The following is a 22,008-nucleotide window of genomic DNA, read 5'->3' as shown; positions in this document are numbered from 1 at the left end:
TTCTAAAATGGCAGCACTGAAGTTTTTTTTTTTAGTAGTATTTCTGTGAAGTGGTGATGTGACTGATGTGTGGCCTGAATTTGAACGAAATATTTCTGAATTTGCGTTTGAAACAATAATTTTAATAATATTCTGTAAGACAATATATGCATTATGATTATTTTAATGCCATAATTATAAGTGATATCGATAGGTTGCATACTTTGTGAGTTATTTTGGTAATCGGTGACATTACAGTGAAGTGCCTAATTTGATCATGGAGGCTATAGCAAAACACGATTTCACAGCAACTGCTGATGATGAACTCAGTTTTAGGAAGAATCAGGTTCTAAAAGTAAGTTTTTCGTTATAAATATGATACAAACGTGTAAAATGCTCGTAAATCGGATCTTTCTAGAATTTTTGGTATTGCAGATACTTAACATGGAGGACGATATGAATTGGTACAGAGCTGAATTAGACGGCAAAGAAGGACTCATTCCTAGCAACTATATTCAAATGAAAAGCCACAAGTAAGTGCTACATTTTATAACTTGATCGGAGTCGGCTTCAGGTATCTTGTACAATTTGTATGTGAAAAACTCGAAATGATAGTTTGAAGTATAAATTTTGGTTATGTACCTACCTACAAGTTCAGATCAAAAGTTTTTTATCAAATTATGAGTGCTAACTTAATTTTCCATTCAATTATTAACTGAAGCTTAGTAACAGTAATGAGAGAAACTACTCTTGACTAAAGACTAATAGCCAGGAATAGAAATTCTTAGTGGTATAGAATCTTATTAGTAGCTAATTGTAACATTATTTTCACAGTTGGTATTATGGAAGAATCACAAGAGCAGACGCAGAAAAACTCTTAGCTAATAAACCAGAAGGTGGATTTTTGATTAGAATCAGTGAATCAAGCCCTGGAGACTTCTCACTTTCTGTGAAGTAAGTACTTGTTTCGCTGTTTATTTTTCATGTTTGTATTCCTAACTATTGTTGTACTACCTCTCTTTACTGCTCAATTGGTTTTGCCACAGATTTGATTATTTTGTCCTTTACTTTTTATACAGAATCTCATCTATTGAATTTTTAATTGCATTTAGTGATTGTTATGGTCTTTCACCAAGCAAAGGCCTTATTTTTAGGTTACTTTGTTATTGATCTATTAACTTTCTTTGAAAGAATAATTCTCCACTTTGCTCTTAATAAGTTTTTATTTGTTGTTGATAATGAGGGCCAAAAGTTCCAAGCAATTCAGTTTTCTGTGTTATTTTGGTTAATTCTTTTTTTTTTGCTTACCCACTTGCATTTAAGTATTCAGTGTAAAAAAAAATTCTAAATAAGATCTTCAAACACCTTTTGGTAACATAGACAGAACTTTTTCAGACGGTAATATTTGACTAAATACTCTACCTCTGAAAATGTTCTGGCTCCTTAGTGGAATCGCTGCCACAAGATAAGTTGTAAATGTACAAGTTGCTGGTAATTCTGCTATAAAGATGTAGTCATGATTATTGTCAGTTGCCAATAGTACAGAGAATTCCACTTCCTAAAACTTTTAGGTAGTATTATGTTACCATTTTCACCTGGAACTTCCTTTCTGCCCAAATTGTATAACTTCAGGATAAGTAGCATATAAAAGTAATTAAAACACACCCTGTAAAACTTACTGAAAGTCCAAAAAATCACGTTTTAGCCATGAGGCATGGTTTATTATGTAGGTATGATAGTGCTAAATTATGCAACCATTTAGGAAGACCTATTAACTTCAATTTCAGTTCAGAATTAAACTCAGAAGAAATAGTTAATGTTGAGTTATCACTAGTCCAGACATCTCTTCTGAATGTTAGATGTCATTTAATCTCAGGCATAACAGCGAGTTCGGGAATATCAGGAGAGACTTGGAAAGTCGTTCCTTAGATTACATATGCGGCATCCACGGGAGTTACTTACATTAACATAATAATCCAGTCATTATAGTAAGTTCACCTCGGAATTCGAGATACCCAGCTGTAAGTCTGTAAATACGTGTACATATTGACACCCTAAAAGTTGTCTCAAAACCTACATATGGTAGGGTGTAAGCAACTATTAAATTTTAAGGTCAACGGTCACAAAAATCGGTTTTTTGCGCTTTTTTTAGAAATATCTCATTTCCTATGGGTTTTTTGCTATTTGTATTTATTATCAATATTGTAGAATACTAAATTCTCTACAAATTTAGTTTAAAATTTTTTTTTATACTGTGAACCGTTTTCGAGATAGAGGGCGGAGAGCGCGCGGTCACTGCATCACTTCAGGTCAACTTAAGCGGTTTAGATTTTTCATACAAAAGGATTTTCCCGCTAATTCCCGTGGGAATTTCGGGAATTCCTTGTTGTTTACTTTTACTAAGGTACCTACATGCCAAATTTCAAGCGTCTAACTTCCGTTAAACGTTTAGATTTTACATACAAAAGGATTTTCATGCTAATTCCTGTTCCCGTGGGAATTCCTAAGTATACTATAACCTGCTCAGGAGTATGAAGAATAATTGTACCAAGTTTCGTTAAAATCCGTCGAGTAGTTTTTGTTTCTATAAGGAACATACAGACGGACAGACAGACAGACAAAAATTTTACTGATTGCATTTTTGGCATCAGTATCGATCACTAATCACCCCCTGATAGTTATTTTGAAAATATATTTCATGTACAGAATTGACCTCTACAGATTTATTATAAGTACTAGCGGCCGCCCTCTATCTCGAAAACGGTTCACCGTATAAAAAAAATTTTTGAACAAAATTTGTAGAGAATTTTGTATTCTACAATATTGATAATAAATACAAATAGCAAAAAACCCATAGGAAATGAGATATTTCCAAAAAAAGCGATTTTTGTGACCTTTGACCTTAAAATTTAATAGTTGCTCACACCCTACCATATACAGTGTGAGTCACGTTAAAGTGTACATATGAAAATAGATGAAACTAGACCTATTTTTATCGACAAAAAAGAGGTCAAAAAATTTTTGAGATTTTTTTTTAATTTTTTATAGAATTTTTTTTCTTCCAAGTACTTATTGTAAAGAAAACGTAATAACTTTTAAACTAAGCGGTATATCCTGATAAAATAAAAACAGTAATAATGCTAAATAACAGGCGATACTAAAAAAATACATAAAATACACAAAAAGTGCCAACAAATAATAAAAAATGATACTTTTTGAAAAAAATTTGCTTTTAAATTCGTGTTTTTTTGCTTATTTGATAAATTTCTCCAAAAAATGCCCCTATAACAGGTGGTTTTTATTACTTTGTATTACTCTCTATCGTAAAATCTTTGTAAAACCAAAAATCGCATGTCTCTATCCCTATCACAACATTTGCTATGATCGTTTGAACAAAGGCCTGCCACAACTTTATTCTCCGCTACAGGTAGAGAAAATTTTAATTTTAACTAAAATGCTTATTTTACTTCGAAATCATTTGTTTTTATTTGAAATCTAACTTGTCTTTATGAAAATTACAAATCTAGAGCCATTTTCAGTTTCGTTGTTAACGAAGCGTTGAATGGCGCACCCGGAGAGGCTTAGTTCAAACGATCATTGCAAACGTTGTGATAGAGATAGAGACATGCGATTTTTGGTTTTACGAAGGTAATACGATAGAGAATAATACAAAGTAATAAAAACCACCGGTTATAGGGGCATTTTTGGAGAAATTTATCAAATAACCAAAAAAACACGAATTTAAAAGCAGATTTTTTTCAAAAAGTATCATTTTTTATTATTTGTTGGCCTTTTTTGTGTATTTTATGTATTTTTTTAGTATTGCCTGTTATGTAGCATTATTACTGTTTTTATTTTATCAGGATATACCGCTTAGTTTAAAAGTTATTACGTTTTCTTTACAATAAGTAATTGGAAGAAAAAAAATTCTATAAAAAATAAAAAAAAAAACTCAAAAATTTTTTGACTCCTTTTTTGTCGATAAAAATAGGTCTAGTTTCATCTATTTTCATATGTACACTTTAACGTGACTCACACTGTATAGGTTTTGAGACAACTTTTAGGGTGTCAATATACAAGTATTTACAGACTTACAGCTGGGTATCTCGAATTCCGAGATTCTTACCTAATTTAAGCTTAAATGACTGGACTATAAAAACGTGCCTTTGGGTGGTTCCGTCACATAGATCGAAGTATACGACAACTTTGTCGTTCAGTGTCAGTTGGGCGCTAAGTATTTTTTGACGTAAATAAAAGTTAACATTTGAATGTTAATTATTTAGTTTAGTCATTTGGAATATTTAGTTACCACCTACAAGTCAGATTATAACACGAAATTCAAAGTTAATTACGCAAGATAGTTATCATAAAATTAAAAATGCGGGAAATTGCTAATACCTACTAGGATTTATTTATTTTAATCTAACTGCATGCATTTAAGTATTTTATAATCGTATTCGTGCGGACACTATCCAATTTTTTACTGCCGCAATTATTTCGTGGTTCTCATTTACACACAATGCACAAACACTCATTTTGTCCCCTTTGTTTCCTCATTACCGCGGAGAGGCAATCTCTAACAAATACCCATGCAAGCGAAAGACAGTAAACAATTCTATTGGAAGTTAAATTGGTTGTTAATAAAAAAATAAGCTTCGCGCCTCGCCATCTGACTCACACGCAGCGTCCAACATTTATTTTATTTGCGGGGAATGTCTCAGTGCTGTATTAGGTATTAGTCACTGTATTACGATAGAATAGAAGTTGGTTTAAATAAAGCTTTAATTTAATAATGAAGAATTGACAATGAAATTTTTTCTACCGCCATTTACCTACTCGTATCTTTTGAAAATCTTTTACCATCCTCTTTTAAAAACAAATGATATAAAAGTGCTTCCTATCAAGTATTTATTTCTCTGTGATATTTTAAGTGAGATACTGTTATTTGAGGCTTAATATTTCATTGCATTGAGCGGAATTTCGTTTAAAACTATATGTATGAAAATATGCATAGACAAACGAGTTTGTTAAAAAGCTGTGTGATCTTGAAATCAGGGCGTTCCTCGTCCCACTTATTTGTGAATGAATTACGAACATTTGCGTTGCACCCAAATTTTTTTCACAGATCGTTAGCCAATGTTACAGTCATGACATACCGTCTAATAATTTGGAATGTGTAATAAATAAGCACCAATTTGTACCATCTTATTGGCAGTCAAAAAGGTTTTTTACTAATTTTTCATACGAGGTCAAACCAGTTCCTTAACCAAGTGTATGAATCAGCGACAGGCTGATTGTACTAGAACCAGTTTAAGACTTTTAGTCTATTTATAATTATTTGTTAGGACTCGGGCCTCATTCCTCACATTACTTCAATATGGACTGATAACAGACTGAACTGACCCGCCAGCCATTGGAAAGTCATTTCGAACGCGGTATAAAATCTCGGAAGTTATTGCTTTGAAAATGACTCGATGCGTTCATTATCGTGTCTTATGTAGTAGTTTAGCATCATTTCTCTATGTAAGTTTGAGTATTTTTCTTATTAGAATATAAAAGACATATTTTCTAATTAGAACCATAATTTTTATCAATGAAATGACTAATTCATCTCGTTAACAGCAAGTGAAAGCGAAACTAGTTTCCCAGTCACTTATAATTCCGCGTTTTTTGTAAAAGTAAGACCGCCAAATGCCCAGACTTATCGTTTGCGTATGAGAATCTTTCGGTTCACGTCTATTCTTATAGAATACAAACGTAACGATTACGACACGGTTTATCGTACGATTCGCTATTCTGGCAGCTCCATAACAAAGAGCCAGACAATAAGGCGATTCTGCTTCCACCGCGGGAATCTCACTCGAAACTTTTACTATGTGAACATCTGTTATTTTTCAACAAGATGGATATTTTTCGCTCGCCGTTTTTCTAAACGAAAGCTATTCTCGGTTTCAGTAGAAGTCTGAAATAATTACAACTTTTTACTAGCCTTCCATTTCATATTCTACAGTAAAATATTGTAGTTGACATATTTCTTGTAGAGTTACTCGTTCATACATACAACTGTGATAAAGTCGATATTTCTCCTTGTACACATAACACACAATTAAGTAATTAACCTACAAGATAAGGTAGCAGTTTTAATTTAATGCGTATCCACTGTGGGAATTCTTTTGTATTGCAAACTCTTTCCATGAACTAAGAATTCGATTATAATAAACATTAAATTGTTGAAAGAAAATCTAGCCACTACGTCTAGTAGCGTAAACTCGATTTCCTGGTTTGTTTTGGATACTGTATTAATCATTGTACAGCTGGTAATTACCAGTTAATTATTACTGTAATTGTCCGCACGGGATTTCCACCCGAATATTTAAGATGTAGTAAGGGAAAAGGGTGGATGACTCATCAATTCGGTATTTGGTCCGGTTTGTTGACGATCCGCTGTCGTTTGACGTCACCCAAATATAGTCGATGGTCGTCTGACCTGATATCGCGTGATCTACGTAAGTGTAATACAAACACGACCGCGAGTCGCGACCCTCTCAGTCAATTGAATGTTAACTAATTTATACAAAACGTACTCCGGCTATAATGGATATCGTCTACCTACCTACAGTCTTACAGTTTGGAAACATCAAATAATTCTTGTAGTACACTCATATCTTCCATCTACCAACCGGGCAACATGGAAAGTATTGGGGGAGGCCTATGTTCAGCAGTGGACGTCCTATGGCTGAGATGATGATGGTGATGATGACTCATATCTTCGGGAATACTTAGATAATGTTTGTTTCATATTACATACTACTTTTCTTTCTATTTCTTTTTATGTGGTGTACAATAAAGAGTATTTATTATTATTATTATTATTACTCTCAAGTAAAGGAATCGAGATCTAACACAGTCCCCGTATTTTGATACTGTCGATTTAGGTTATTCATAAATTCCTTGGACTAAACATCTCGGAGAGTCTTAAGAGGTAACTAAATCCCGGTTCTTTGGGTCAGAGGTCAGTTACCAAGCAACCTACTTGACTTTTAAGGCAAGCGCTTATTTTTGTTCAGAATGCGATCGTGATCGCGATCTGAAATATTATTATGCTGTTAAAATTACATCAATACTTCGTTAAATATTGATATTTTTAATTAATGTACGAAGCTAGTAGATTCAGCGTTCCACATTTTATACACAAAAATATTGAACGTAACATCATAAGTTACAATATTACGATGTTTTTATTAGATCATTTCTCTAATAGTTAGTTATTAGGTAATTAGTTTGTTGTTAGCAACAATATATTATGATTCATACATGAGGCCCCAGTAAAATAATGTTAGGTACCTATTCTATTTTTTACCGCAAGAAAACCGCAAAGGCGACTAACGCTATTTTCTACGGGGCTTCTTTCTAACGCTTTTTCATATTTTCTGCTATCTTTGACAGTCGTTTGAGTCAGCATCTCGGCTCGGTACAAATACATAATGAAAATAGGAAAACGACATTAGAATTCCCACTACGACACGGGAAAATTGATCGGCCAAGTCGCCACTACAAGGCCCAGCTAGAGTTTCGACCTTTGTGGTAGATTTTATTTCATCTAGACTAGATGATTCAGCAAACCGACACAGTTCCCTACGATCAATCCTGCCTGTCCTCGAATTCCCTTGCGGATCTGACAGCCTTAATTAGATAATCTATTGATTGATTTATCAGAAATGCTAGCACACTACTGACACTACCCAACATTTATATTTTGAAATCAGCCTACAGGGTATTCTTTTCGTTTATCCCCGTTATCCGCCAGTGCAGTGGGGGACAGGAGGACAACGGGCATACCGAATTTCCATAGGCATAGCATATCACATAAACCATAATATTTTAATAAAAATTTTTTGGGTAGATAATTGTAAGAATTACGACTTTACATCACAGATACCATCTCAATTAGAAAGGTCTGTGAATTTTCTTTTTTTTTTCCTATTCCAATCAGAATAATTTCGTTATTCTGCAAGATGTCTCTTCTAATGATGACCATTGAGAACGAGAATGCATACTGTAAGAACCCCCATGTTCAGATACGTTCCTTCAATTTCCAGATGCCCAGACGGCGTTCAGCACTTCAAAGTGCTTAGGGATGCCTCAAGCAAATTCTTCCTCTGGGTGGTGAAGTTCAACTCCCTAAACGAGCTAGTTGACTACCACCGCACCGCATCAGTGAGCCGCCTCCAAGACGTCAAGTTGAGAGACGTCGTGCCCGAAGAAGTGAGTATCTCTCAAACTAAGCTGTAAATATGTATATTTTATAATACTTTGGTTTCCTACTAGGTATTATTGTGGCGCAGTTACACTATGCGCGAAATTGATCGAATCAGATAGTGTAAACGCGCAGTTCATTTCTTTTTGCCATGCGTCTCCCAAACTTCCGTGCGCGTGTTCGCGCTTGTGTTCGATCTATAGTGTAGTGTAACTGCGCCATTATAGTCTTTTTGCGGACGATTCTAGTGGTTATGTTATTACATTTTAATTAAGATGTCAAGGTTTCCAATTCCGTATGGTTTTACATTTAGCTCATCTCATTACTCATGTAGTCATTTTTAAGTAGTTTATAGGCCTAGGTTTAAAGAAAATTTGCTAAAATCTTATAAAATTGTAAATAGTTTTTCGTACCTACATACATAACGTTTAAATGCCTTTTGTCTTATGTCATAGTACCACCCTAAGTACATAGTAATAATTGGCTAGTCATCAGATTCCGCAATGCGTGTGGGTGGTTTATATCGTCGACGGGGCCATATTTTTTACTGCTACATAAAATATATTTTAACATGATTTTTTACTTATCGCGTGTCGATCGAAAATCACACTGAGTCGGCAGGAAAGACAATTAGGATGATGACGGGGCAAGTGGGCCTATGACTAGCTGACACGATGACCAGGTTAAGGTCGCCATTCGCTGGAAGCTGTTGCGTTGCGTGCAAATGGCCTACAATTAGCCTATATTCATCAATTTTAGAAACAGACGTCCGTCTTACAAGAAAACATTTTTAAATCATGTTGAACCTGTATACAAGAGCTGTAAGTATAGACAAGTGGCTCTTTTTGATCGAATCGAAAATCGAATCTGTAGTAACTTCATACAAAAAAGGCCTTTCGACCATCTTTCGACATTACAACTGTCATGTTTTGCCACTTGTCTAGGGGGGCTGTAGATCTAAAACGACGTTGATATTGTTGTCATTCTGCTCTTATGAAGATAATTAAAACGACACCACAGTTACTTAATCGGATTCCAGAATAATGTCAGCTTAATTGGCGACAATGGTAGCCGCGGGTGTCAGTCCAATCTTGATCATTTAATCAATTAGGCCAGCTTCATATTCATAGAAAGAGAAAAAGAACAGATAATATTCCCAAGATTTATACATTTTTATTTTAGTATGTGTTATGTGGTCAATACTTGCTCTGATTCACACGTAATTTATCGTTCGCGGAAACCGTCCAACTATTACAACATGGCTGAAATCATTCAGCCAAACTGGTATCAATGCTACGCTACAAACCCACCACTACTCGCGTGCCTTACGCGCATGTCGTAAACGTCATGAAACTAATCGCGTTTTACGTTGTTTTATGTAATAGCTTAGATACGTACCGTGTGTAAATCGTACGCCATTTCTGTACTAATTAAATGACTTAGTCATCCATTTTGCTGAGTTTATATTCCCAAGTCTTACACACGAGTAAAGCAGAGACTGCGAAAAAACCGCATCTATCGTTAGCAGATAGAAAAATTCGCTTTAGTATAGACAGATATTTTTCGTTTATAGCTTAAATATAACATTCTCCTTACAAACAAAACTGTTTATACTTCATCTAGAATTCTCAGACAAGTGGAAATAGAACAATCCTTGCATCTACTAACCACAACAGTGGTAGTGGTGAACTGTAATCGAATATCGTAAGATTCAAAGTCAGACAATCAATTGCCACAAATGTTCCATGTTTTAAACTGAAGGTTGACATTTTCAATAGAAAATGAAGCAATCCAATTTTCTTACCTGCCTTCAAGGAAAATGTTATGAATTGCAGGATTCGGAATTTCAGCAATCCAATTTTCTGACCTGCCTTCAAGGAAAATGTTCTGAATTGCAGGATTCGGAATTTCGGCGTCGGTGCCTAGCCTATGAAGTAGTAAAGAGTCTAGCTCTATCTATCTAGCTAGATCATATTTTAAAAACAGCAGCTTCTGGGCGCTTTTCTATTTAATTAATTGAAAATTGAAGTTTTTTTAGTTTTTCATTGGCTGGAAGTCCCCGATTCGTTCTTCTTCGATGGCCACCATATTTTAGCGCATAGCTCAGGGAATCCCCCTTTGTCATGGTGTTTCGAATCGTCGTTTTTGCTCTTGGAACGATGACAATCGATGAATTGAGCATTGTTTTACGAGTGTTTTTATGTAAGTTAAAGCGTGCCAATGGTATTTATAAGCACTTGACACCGCTTCATCAAATAGTCCACGATAAACCTGTCGTGTTAGTCATTCTCCTATGTTCGGTATAGGCCTACATTATATTCCAAAAATTATCCTTCTTTCCTGTGTAATGACGACATAAACGGGATAACGAAATAGCATTAACTTTTCAACCAATTAATAGTACAATAATAATAATTATTTTCAACATGCTAGAATGTTATTTTATCGTTTATAATGTACAGCTGAACTGAAAATACATCAAAGAAATTGAATAACGGCGTAAAACCGCAGCGAAGTTAGTTTTAAATCGGCCACATTTATTAATACGACATGCATGCTATGTGATATCTAACATGCATTTACGTCATTTGCTGGTGTTATTTTTTACTAGTACAGTATATTTTTATGCAGCACTGTGCTATAAAGAAAATTAAATAATGATTCTTAACCTGAATACCTACTTGTGGAGCTGTGTATAATAAAATATTGGGTTAAAAGTGACGTATGTATGATTCAAAACCTTCAATCATGCATGTCTCATTATTAAATGCGTACGTTTTCAATCGTATCAAAAATTTTCGAATCGTTTGACACATAGGAAGGAAAATCATTGCAGAAAACTCGCCTTTAAAACAAACACAACCATGACAAATTGTAAATAGAAAAGTATCGCAATGGTAAACATACAGCGTTTACTATAAACCAATATTGTATGGAATGTTCGTTGCGTTGTCTGTCTAAATAGTATGGCGTGACCCTGATAAAGCTACAAAAATAACCCGGTCAGTCTTGTATTCCTATAAATCTGTAGTTACTCTAGTTTCAGAGCAAGAGCGTGTTTGTAATAACTAGCCTATACAGCGTTTACGTCTTTCTTGCTTGCCCTTAATTGCCAGTTAAGAGTAAACAATTAATAATCTTCCACTTTTATCGTCATTGCTAGCGTATATTGATCGAATCCAATTTACTCAAAGCATAAACAATCGATATACCCACTTACAAGTTTTCTGACGTCTATAGCTAAGTTGATGCAATGTTTTTCGCGTCTGTGAGTTATTCGTAACAATCGAAGCGTAAAAAAGTAAAAACTCGATTATGAATTAAACCGTTCTAGCAGAAATAAACCTAATAATGTTTATGTCATAAGGTGAACCTGAATCAGTTTTGATTGCACGATAGAATTCATATCGCAATGCAAATCATGATAAACTTATAGAAAAACAAGAATGAATAACTGACTATCACTGAGTGTGTTAAGAGCCATTTCACAAAAATATTCCGCGCGAATTTAGCTACAAACTGTCAACGCAACGACAAAAGAGTAAAAAGAACGCCGAAATGGACAAAAAAATCTTGAGCCGTGACCGTATTAAGACTTGATATAAGTTATTAATTTTAAGGTAGAATAAGGTATTAAAACATGATAAATTAATTTAAAATTTTAATAGAGTTTATTTAGTCTTTTAAAGATTTTTATACTTATTTCGATTAATAATGAAACACGAATAGGTATAATATGTAAAATATATTATATTAAGTACAAAATAAAGACAGTCACATAGTGAAAAAAAATCTGCCCCCTTGCAGCTCCATCATCGGGGTGCCCTCTTAGACGCATAACATTTTTCATCATAATTTAGTTTGGTATAACAGTATTTGCATAAAGTTTTTTCGCATAAACTTTGATATGCATAGTTTTCTAAATGCATAATGGTTTCTTAGGCATAATAATAACTTTCTCTAATTTTCAATACCATAATTTAAATAATCATAAATTTAAAGAACATAATTTTTATATACATAAAGTTTGTTTTTAATAAAATACTATAAACATAATTTAATTATTTATAACATTTAAAGTCATAAATATTGTCTATAAGAGCAACCAACATTGAAGAGTAAATAATTATGTATTTGTGATGTTGCGAACGATCCTCCTTCCACCTTTATACTCTTTCGGCCTATAGATTTGCAAAAACTAAATTCTCTGTATCATTGTCATTTTTGTTCTTAATTTTTGACCTGTTTCTTAGAAAACTTAAGCTCGTGAAACTACATTCTGTTTGATCTTGAATCCCTCTTATCTATTATAACGCACATATTATACAGTCCACATTTCTTTTACAACATTAAGCTTGCCTGGTCTGAAATTATGTTGATCCCGACTGGCCGTGGTCTCTTCCACGTGGTACTAGTCTGCCCTATACTAGAGTGTAATTTAAAAGCCGGAGGCGCGGAGGGAGTGCGGTCCTCGCTCGCTGTAACATATATCCGGCAGCCGTGCGAGCTGGAGCGGCTGAGGCTGGTCGCCGAAGGCGACCAGCAAGCCGAAGCTGCGGAAGCGAGCATGGCATGCCGGGTATATGTTACGCCAGAGCGGAAGGACCGCACTTCCCGCAGCGCCGGAGATAAGGCAATCCTAATGCTTGCTTGCATGCTTGCTTGCTTGCATGCTTGCATGCATGCTTCCTTGCTGCTTGTTTGCATGCTTGCTTGCATGCTTGCTTGCTGCTTGCTTGCTGCTTGCTTGCTGCTTGCTTGCTGCTTGCTTGCTGCTTGCTTGCTGCTTGCTTGCAGGCTTGCTTGTTTGCATCCTTGCTTGCATGCATGCTTACATGCTTCCTTGCAGCTTGCTTGCATGCTTGCTGTTTGATTGCATGCTTGCTGCTTGCTTGCATGCTTGTTTGCATGCTTGCTTGTCTATTTATATTTGTTAACTTATAACATTTTTATATTTCATATTTGTTAAAATTATGGTATTTTGTATATTATGAATGATAATATTTATGGCATTGGTTTAGATGCCAATAAATGTTATGCCTAGAAATCGTTATTAAAAAAACGAGTATACAGAAAAAATATATACTAAAATATTATTATAATAAAAGTGGTTATGGCAAAAAAAATATGCCTTATGAATTATTCTGTATGAACGTTATGCGAAATGATGAGTATGCCAAAAAACTTTATGCACTCTTAAATTATGACAATATTTTTTATGCAACCGAATATGGACCCCCATCATCGGACCCTGGATATCATTTACCTAGACGAAGTATTCGTCAAGGCGAATTACACAAGCCCAAACTCCATAGGGTTCTATTGTTTTGTTATGGAGTTGCAATGGAGGTGGCCATTGCAACTCCTCCAGATCCATTATCAGACAGAGCTAAGAAATAAATAAATATTATTATTATTTAACAAATAACTAAAATAAATTCATCTTACTATCTTTCTTCTTACAAGTCTTACTAATATTATAAATACGAAAGTTTGTATGGATGTTTCGATGTTTGTTACTCTTTCACGCAAAAACTACTGAACAAATTTTGATGAAGCTTTACAGTACAGTACAGCAGTACTAGGCAGTTTGTGTTCAACTATCACTCGGGTCGGACGTTCCTATCGCAAGACCGTTGGTTCACTCAGTTCCGATACGACTCTAGTGCTGTGTGTAATTATTCTCGTGAATACACTAAGTTTATTAATTTCTATGAGTGGATTTCATTTTGCCTGAGAACTACGTCATGAACCCTTAACCAGAAGACCCTGTCGCCAGCGACAGCGATGCTCATCCATCCCTGGCGTCGACCAGAATAACAATATATTTATGACGATCTGTAGCAAACTAAATTTCACGCGAGTAAAGCCGCGGGCAATACTACATATTCCATACTAGCTTTTTGCCCGCGACTTTTTCCGCGAAGAAGTGGAAACTGGTTCTAATAAAACTAAATTATTCTAAGAAATTGTTAATTTTGTTATATGATAATATTTTTTAATATAAAACCTACAAATTATTAGGTATGTTTAAATATCTGAATACTTACAAAATTATGATATCTTTCTACAACAAAATTGAAACATTTCCTTCGGGTGCTAAAATCACCAGGCTATTGTGTGCACACTCTGGAGCATACAACTTACAACTGGCCGTCGGAGAAGCATAGATTTCCCTTAAGTCTACTCCCGCTACCACATGGAACTCCGCTAAAACTCGTGAGCCAACACTTGTTTTTGTATCGAAAATTAGTATGAGCAGCGCACGCGGTTGCCCGTTGCAGGCTCTATGCAACCACGCTATTTTAAACCGTGGCCCTAAGCATGAGATGGGAAACTGCACTCTCTAGAATTCTCTTGAATTTGATGGTGTTAGGGGAATCCTAGGAATGAATACAGACTTTCCAATGGAATCTCCTCATCAATATTGAAACATTGCAACTTGCAATGCAATGTTTCGTTTTCATTTGTTGTATTATTGGCTATTTCTTGATTTTTCAAACACGTGTCAAAATAAAAAAAATAATTTAAATCAAAAGCACTAAGGAATATTTAATTGATATCAACTTCGAAGCAAGCACAGATCACAGAAACTAAAGGGAAATGTGATAAGGGGGCGGAGCCGGTGTCGCAACAATATGCCCAAAAACAGAACATATTGCTTGTGATAGCAATGATGACAGCAGCGACGTTATAATGAAAACAGTTTACATTGCTTGCATACTACTAAAGATTATTCGAACGTTGAATACTGATACCGCAGTGGATAATGAGCACATATTTTGATTTCTTTGACACTGAGTTTCGAACTCAGCGCATTACTTAGCATCTTTCTATATCTCTATGGAAGCAAGTTATCTTCAAAATAACATTCTACACCTTTTTAACCAAATACGAAGCACGTCATCTATCAATAGGGAATATATTTTAGAAGTTAATAAATTATGCATAAAATAACACTTTAGTTAAATCATAGAATTTCTAAAAACTAGTACTGAAATCGTACTGGAAACAATAAAAAAATATTAATATGTTATCTAATTTATTTATTAAACGACCAATTATCGAAGATTTTGGAGTAAAGTTTTTGAAAATATTTTATAGCCAACATAGGAAACATTTAGTGAAAGAATTTCTTTTCGGAGCCTATTGCCTTCAAACAAACAAATATTCAAATCTTTCCTCTTTTATTACTATTGATTTAACAACAAAACTTCCCTCTCGAAACAAAACGGTTCTTTTTCTTCTTCACGAAACAAAACTCAAAGCGGATAAATAAATAAACAAATCTTTGGACAATTTCACAATGCCATCTAGTCCAAAAATAAGCAACTAATATGCTTGTGTTAAGGGTGCTAGCTTAATGGATATACTATGTACTTACAACCTTTTTTATAATTTATTTATTAAATTAAATTCATACATAAATACATAGTTACTCCCAGTCCCGTCAAAGAAATTAAATTTCATCATTTCAATTTCTGCTCGGCCGGGAATCGAACCCGGGACCTCTCGGCATATTAGTCCGTTTCGAACCACCAAACGGCCGACTCAAAACGGACCTCCCGGCATAGTATCAAAAGTATTTGGTCGCCGTATAAATCTCCGCTTCATGACACGAACACACGTAAACGTCATGGCGGGAAAAATGACACAGGTCCTGCCTTGACGGGCGCTCGCGCCGTACTAATCAATGTCGGCTTCCGCATTGTAATTTATACTGATATTCACATCAATATTTTGACAAAGTAGTTACTAATATTTAAACAATAACTGTGGAAATCAATTCTCCAATGAATATTCTTTATTTTGGGATACTTTTATTGCTGTTATTGCTGTGTATTAAAACCAAAAATCACGATCAAAATGTGACGTAAATCTTAAAAATTTGCCAAAATATTTTTAGATTTTACTCAATAATGGTAATGAAATTCAAGAATCCGTTTGATTATTGGACTACAAGAATATATGTCCGATGATTTCTATATATTTTTAAGCTTATTATACGAGCATAAATAATAGATACAGGACTTTGAAATTGAGTCTGCGGCAATTTTTCCGTAAAATGGTTGTGGGAGATGGGGCACTGAGAATTAATCAAAAGAGTTTTAGTAAATCCGTTACATTATTGGTCAACAACAAGGATTGAACTATCTTTCGCAGTAATTAAATAATCTCTGGGTGTTGCTTAAGATAGTAATTCATGCTTCCAAAATCTTAGAAATTTGCACGAAAATGTAAAATGGCTCTTAATATGCGTCACCAATTTCCCTATTATGAATATGCGTGATAAAGTCACACGCGTCATAGACATACGTTGATACGTGGGTATTCTGGTTTGACACTATTGACTGGTTTAATATTAACCGTAAACATTTGACCATACATAAAATAAAACGAGAGAGTACTGATTGTAACTTTTTACATGACGTCATGTCCTATTGGAAAAATATTTCACTACATACACATACCTATTTAAAAAGAGCATTATTATTCAAGTAGGACATATTTTATACTTAGGCTGGGTTGCACCATCTTAATTGAACTTTAACAAATGTCAAATATCTGTCAAACTCCATACAAAAAACAGCACCGGTTTTCATTATAGCTACGGTTAAAGTTAGGTGGTGCAACTCAGCCTTAGTTTAAGGTCAAAGCCCGGTCAGAATCTAGTCCCTAATACAATTTTAATTTACTAATAATATCAGTCTTCCTTCACTAAAAGGAAATTAAATATTTTTTCAGTAATTTAGAAGAATTAGGTTTTATCGTTATTATCATTATTTATGAGTCATTATACCAATACCCAATATTAGTGTTGTCCCTGTGAGTCATGGAACTAATCGATGTTTGTGGCCGTTATTAATGGGATAGACTCGTTTAGATCAATAAAATGAAAAACCGTGAAAGCCTAATCTACTCCATTTAATAAATCTACTTGTTATTCCGCCGCTCCCCGATGTCGCGAGGTTGTTAACATCGATCCTATGTTGACGGCACATTGGCCAATTTTGCGAAACCATTACTAAATTAAATGCTTTAATTGGCATAAGGCCTATTGTTAACTCGATTGTAAGTGTATCTATTGTAATTTAAAGTCCTTGACATCGTTCCTACATACAGACAAATATACATATTTATTACTGTAAAATTTTCGAGTTTCCTCGCGCTGACAATCATTTTACCTGTGTACCATTTAAGTCACCAATTTATCACTAGTATTATTATCATGTCATTCAATTTGTTTGTAATATTAATTTATAGTATTGTTGCACTATTCGATTTTCATGATTAATCATTGTTTTTCCCAAATTGAACTGTCAGTTACCGAAGGACTAATTTGGTAAGTAGACTTCACCGAAGATGGAAACCATACCTCAAAGTTAATAGTAGTTTAAGTTGCAGGATTCAATGGTTTACAAAAATAATCACAATAGTATTCTTAACTTTAACCCACTGCTGAATTATTTCAATAATGTTGGTTACAATCTTTGTTCTATTTTGCAAGATTTATGGCCTCCTGGCATAGTGATTTGCCTACCAGAATACTATGCCAGAGGTCCAGATTCGATTTCAATTGTGTGCATGTTTGTTCTGTCTGGAAAACTTCAATGTACATAATAATAGTATGTAATGTATTTACAAAAAAGTGTTTAAATGTCCGTACTACAAGCTTATTAGTTTGGGAATAGATGTCGCTGTGTTAAATGTCAATGATAATGTATTTATTTATATCAAGTGTACAGTCTAACGGCCAAAATTAATGTTCTGTCTATCCACAAATTTCCCTACATGAGATAGAAATTTGTCACAAAATAAAACTTATGTCATGTCAATAAATATCTAACTCTAGTAGTGTAAGGGCCGTTGTCCACCAAAGCGGAGACCAGAATCATAGTCTGCAGGCTATTTTCCCCAAACAAATTCTATTGGTTTCTTATAAGACGTCTATTCTCTTTCGACTCGTCTCCAATTTGGTGGAAAATGCTTGCCACAAGTGCCATGCAAGAAAAATAAGCGGCGGAAGGTAGCGAAGCTGTGAAACAAAACATAGGGCCTTCTTACAAAAAGTTAAAACTCACATTGAACACTAGTTTATATTGACATTTAGTATGGAGTACTATGGAGATGTCATTTTAAACCGACATGTTCAACGCGCGGTTAACTTTTTTGTAATAAGGCCCATAAGCCCATATTTTCTCGTTTGCATCCCTGCGTAACAAATTCTTCGCACGGATCTTCGCTTATTGTTTGAACAAAAACCTAAGCCGTTGGCTGCCTGTCCACAAGAACAGAGTGAGGTGGCGGAGAGGTGAACAAGGGAAAAATCCACCAATAGAATTGCATAAAATCTACGCTCCTCTTTAGTAGTCATAGAATAGCGAACTGGTTTAAAATTCATACAAAAATGTGAAGCGGAGGGGATAATCGGAAGCGGAGAATCTACTGCTGCGGAACCAATCGCCCGCCGCCAGCAGCTCTAACGACTCGTCGTGTACTAGCGGTCCAGCTCTACGCATGAAGAAACATGTCTGCATCTCCGCTCCGCATTTCTCTCTCCGCTCCACCTAGCTCCGCGTCTAAGGAATAGTCGCTCCGCTCTGAATTACTCCCTCTCTCCGCTCCGGTGGACAGGCAGCTTTACTAAAGCTATACTGAGCGAGGTTAAGTAAATGAAGTATTATTCTATTTGTTTTGTCAAGAACAAAAACACGTCCCTCGCAAGGCAGCGTAGTTCTTGTGGCAAAGCAGCCTTAGGCCCGGTTTCCACGAAAGCGAAGAAAAGAGATGTGTTTGAATAACCATATATCTGAACCGAAGCTTCTTTGCTGGTTATTCATTGACATCTCTCGGTGGAAACCGGGCTTAAATCATTGACAGAATATTAATTTTGGCCGCTGATCGTGTCGATTCCAAATAAAAAGTTTTAGAATTAAACTGTGTATACTTTTACAGATGCTGGTGCAAGCGCTATACGACTTCACGCCGCAGGAGGCCGGCGAGTTGGAGTTCAGGCGCGGTGACGTCATCACCGTCACCGACCGCTCCGATCAACATTGGTGGCAGGTGGGGATACTTTTCGTCTATATTTTTTTTCTCTACATCCACTGCTGGACATAGACTACCAAGGATTTACACAGACTGGTCCTGCACTGCAAGTTCTTTCTGCAACCAATCCTATAATGTATGAAATATTAACATGTGGCATCTCTCGCCCAAAATCAGTAATATAGGCGTCCCCAAATTGTCCATCAATAAATTTTCTTATCTTTTATAAACAATCTGTCTGTATTTTGCCAACTCAACTGAATATGAATTTCAAGCAAGAATAAACTAAAATTTTCATTAGATTAAAAACCATTCATGTCTTTGGGTTATTTTAGAAAGGTTTTTAGTTAGCCTTGGGATAATTCTGTTCTTCATATAATAATGAATACCTTTGTATCTCACCACGATATCCAGGTATTGTTAAACGCTAGATTATTTGCAGCATAACAAAACCCGTTATCATGCTTAAGTATTTCTGCTCCATCTTGATGGAAAGCGTCCCACGCTGCATTTACCAAGACGCGGTTTCCAAGTCTAAATATTCCCGCTTTTCAATCTGACCAATCTAGGTCTAATCGCCTAATGGAACTTAGGACTGATTTTTCAATCGTTGGGTTACTTTTAACTGAAGAATAAGTTTGGCACATTGACAATTTCAGTATTGGCACATTAACCCTTCAGTTAAAAGTTATCCAAAGATTGAAAAATCAGCCCTTAGTACTTTTTTCCTTGATGCGAATTTCGGCACGTGTGCGGATCAGTGGCCTAATTCACGTATTTTGACAGACAAGATCTCGCTGACGTTCAGAAATCGTCCCATTGAAAAACAGTTCTAAATCCGTATTCATAAGGGTCATATCGATAGAACGATTACTCGATAGGATCGCATTCAGCGATTTGTTGTCGTTGAAGTTTTATTACGTGAATGAGGCTACTGGTCTTTTTAATCAGTGGTGTGCATAATGACTCTGCTAATAATAAAATGCGGGCAGTCCGCATGAGGACTAGATCCGCACGCGTGCAGAAATCCGCATCACAGGAAAAAAGGCACTTAAGGGTTCGCTGCTGTAAATAAAAATGAATAGTTATTAAATAAAGATAAATACTTACTCGTCTGCGCCGAGGCCACCGGATAATTTTATTTAATCTCGGGCTTATCTTCCTCTAGTTAGAGTCAATAAACCGATAAAGAATAAACCGAGAAATCGTTGCTCCTATTTATCAGCTTAAACCCTATAAAAATTGTTGAAATAGAATAAGAACAGTGATCGTTTTAATATAATCATATTTTCAGTTCAAGTATTTAAATATTGGACCAATAGCAATCATACCCCGCGAATCTATGAGAAACTTCAATATAATACCAATCTAATCGTCCATTAGAATCGGATATAGAAATATAAATTGACCCAGTCTAGTCTGTAACATTGCTCTAAATTGTGTGATGCAATCAGAATCGCTTTCTTAAATAAATAATGCATTAATGAATTCACCTAACGCGGTCGGCTGCGTCATTTTAAATGGTTACCAGAACTTTCCCTCCACGTTTGTAGGTCGTACCCATTCGTTTGGATTTTTCCCTACATTCCTACATACCATAGGTTGCAAGCCCGCATTAGGCAAACTTAGTTATGTCAGTTTCCCATAATTGTTTTTATAAATGATTTCACAATCATACAGTCAACTTAATAATAGGAAAAAGTGTCGAATTTGCTCAGATGTTAGTAGAATTGAATCATTTGTACGTCATAAATGTTATTCGCAGAATACCTATTCGATTTATTTCGATAATGTCTCAAAATGAGTTCACCTAGAATTCGCGATAGTGGAGCAAGTTGTGAATTCACAGAACATTTCTTTATCTGATTTATTCCACAGTACTGTTCTCTGTCAAAATGTAAATCCCATTTTATACTGCCGATACCTTTTACATTTACCTCTCGGTTTTCTGGGAGTGTAGTGTATTTTTAATCTAGTAAGTTGGAGTCTTTCCTGCAGTGGATACTACATGACCTGGCGATGTATGAATACCTCTCCAAGTAATCTAAATCTATGCTTGTGTTAGGATTTGGGTTCACAGAACCTCGAACCAGTGCTGCAGCGTTCTCAAATCACGATGCTAATGTACTGACATGTTTGTTCCAGGGCGAGATTGCACACCGGCGCGGTCTCTTCCCGGCGTCGTACGTGACGGCGTACCACTCATAGTGGGAGCCCGTCGCCCCGTGGGCATACGCCGCCTAGTGGGCGCCCGCCGCGGATCGACACCCATAACATTATACTACGCTCATATCACTACATTACTACGACGCTTAGTACGTAACGCGAGGAAACGTTATAGTTTTCTTAGTCTGTGTGTTGTTTGGTGAACGTTCCGTGCCCGCGGCACCCGCTGCCGAGTACGCCTCACGGTCCACGCCCGTTCTCCGTGTAATGTTCTGATACATGGTGCTTTGTTTTCTACAATCGATCACACGAATCTGAATTATTCTGTAATGCGAACCATGTGGCCGCTATGTTAGTCCGTATTAGTCGTGAGTAAAATGCCTTAATTTATGCAATAAAGAATTTTGGTAGTACAAAAATTTACTTCGTGCAGTGTTGCGTTTGGTGTTATGTGACGAATTTACTGTCTCCTTTATTATAATATGTAACCGTGACAATTTGCAGGACGAAACAGCAACGTTGTCCTTAATTACGTGCCAGAATGTTATTTGTAGTTT

The 22,008-nt window shown here is 35.6% G+C and overlaps 1 protein-coding gene across 1 annotated transcript; it reads left to right on the top strand.

Moving 5' to 3' along the window:
• Positions 1–30: 30 nt before the first annotated feature.
• On the top strand, positions 31–21,997 carry LOC135074518 (growth factor receptor-bound protein 2). Its single transcript, XM_063968833.1, has 6 exons — positions 31–334; positions 415–512; positions 814–933; positions 8,079–8,244; positions 19,193–19,303; positions 21,431–21,997. Exons 1-6 carry the CDS (start codon positions 257–259, stop codon positions 21,491–21,493), a joined length of 636 nt encoding a protein of 211 aa, XP_063824903.1. The 5' UTR covers positions 31–256; the 3' UTR covers positions 21,494–21,997.
• The last annotated feature ends 11 nt before the right edge of the window (positions 21,998–22,008 follow it).

This window comes from Ostrinia nubilalis, chromosome 9, assembly GCF_963855985.1.
Source record: "Ostrinia nubilalis chromosome 9, ilOstNubi1.1, whole genome shotgun sequence".
NCBI lineage: Eukaryota > Metazoa > Arthropoda > Insecta > Lepidoptera > Crambidae > Ostrinia > Ostrinia nubilalis.
This window is presented reverse-complemented; position numbering and strand designations above follow the sequence as displayed.